At 55.1% G+C, this 1504-nt stretch overlaps 1 protein-coding gene across 2 annotated transcripts in view; it reads right to left on the reverse strand.

Moving 5' to 3' along the window:
* The window catches only part of LOC123975147 (protein UXT-like), a 7580-nt gene that overhangs the window by 3034 nt on the left and 3042 nt on the right, over positions 1–1504 (reverse strand). The window contains exon 1 of one of the 2 annotated variants that reach the window (XM_046056361.1): positions 1354–1477. The exons of the other annotated variant lie outside the window; for it this stretch is intronic. Within the exon in view, the coding sequence (XP_045912317.1) occupies positions 1354–1446 (93 nt within the window). The 5' untranslated portion in view covers positions 1447–1477. Of the gene's footprint in view, positions 1–1353; positions 1478–1504 lie in introns of those variants that run through there. 2 annotated transcript variants of the gene reach the window in all.

The following is a 1504-nucleotide window of genomic DNA, read 5'->3' on the forward strand; positions in this document are numbered from 1 at the left end:
CTCCTGAACACTGCTAAACGCTCCCGAACGCTCCCGAACGCTGCTAAACGCTCCCGGACGCTCCCGAAGGCTCCCGAACGCTCCTGAACGCTGCTAAACGCTCCCGGACGCTCCCGAACACTCCCGAACACTCCTGAACACTGCCAAACGCTGCCGGACGCTCCCGAACGCTCCTGAACGCTGCTAAACGCTCCCGAACGCTGCTAAACGCTCCCGGACGCTCCCGAACGCTCCCGAACGCTGCTAAACGCTCCCGAACGCTGCTAAACGCTCCCGGACGCTCCCGAACGCTCCCGAACACTCCCGAACACTGCTGAACGCTCCCGAACACTGCTAAACGCTCCCGAACACTCCTGAACACTCCTGAACGCTCCCGAACGCTCCCGGACGCTCCCGAACGCTCCTGAACACTGCTGAACGCTCCTGAACACTGCTGAACGCTCCCGAACACTGCTAAACACTCCCGAACACTCCTGAACGCTCCTGAACACTGCCGAACGCTCCTGAACGCTCCCGAACGCTGCTAAACGCTCCCGGACGCTCCCGAACGCTCCCGAACACTCCTGAACGCTCCCGAACGCTCCCGAACGCTGCTAAAGTCTCCCGAACGCTCCCGAACACTCCCGAACACTCCTGAACACTGCTAAACTCTCCCGAACGCTCCCGAACGCTCCTGAACACTGCCGAACGCTCCCGGACGCTCCTGAACGCTCCTGAACGCTGCTAAACGCTCCCGAACGCTCCTGAACGCTGCTAAACGCTGCTAAACGCTCCCGAACGCTCCTGAACGCTGCTAAACGCTCCCGAACGCTGCTAAACGCTGCTAAACCCTCCCGGACGCTCCCGGACGCTCCTGAACGCTCCCGAACGCTCCTGAACGCTCCGGTTTCAGCAGCACATGTGGGTTGATACTACAGGTCACAGTACTTTTCCATGACTCGTCACGATCTGACTTTGAAAGTGAAAGGAGTCTGTTTCCTGGCTGAGCAGGTGGAGGCGTGCGGCCGCCATCCTACCTCATTCTCCGCCTTATATTAGTGTTTACTCACTACTTCTTTTCCACACCTGCACCTCTCACTGCAAACACACCTGCTGGCCGCTTCCTGTCTCTCCTGGCCCGCCAAAGTAAAGTATTTAGAGTTAGGGCAGCCGTAGGCCTTTATTTTGTAAATATTACACCGTGAAATAGTTTTATTGCTTCCAACAGTCTTCGAATAATAATACTAGTACTAATATTAAGACAACAAGAGGAAACAGAAAATAAAATCGAGGTCTGAACTGAACCGCAAGCAGGAACTTAAGGTAGTATTTTTTCTGGGGATTTCGCTGGTGGAAATGCGGAAACGAGCGTACCTGCAGACTCTGAATGGTGTTCTTCAGCTGCAGGTACTGTGAGATCTTCTCGTACACCGAGTCCCTCTGGTCCAACACCTTCCTGAGGAACATCACAAGAACCACAAACTGTATTTATACAGAGAGACAGACAGAGACAGAGAGACAGAGA

This window comes from Micropterus dolomieu, linkage group LG08 (assembly GCF_021292245.1).
Source record: "Micropterus dolomieu isolate WLL.071019.BEF.003 ecotype Adirondacks linkage group LG08, ASM2129224v1, whole genome shotgun sequence".
NCBI lineage: Eukaryota > Metazoa > Chordata > Actinopteri > Centrarchiformes > Centrarchidae > Micropterus > Micropterus dolomieu.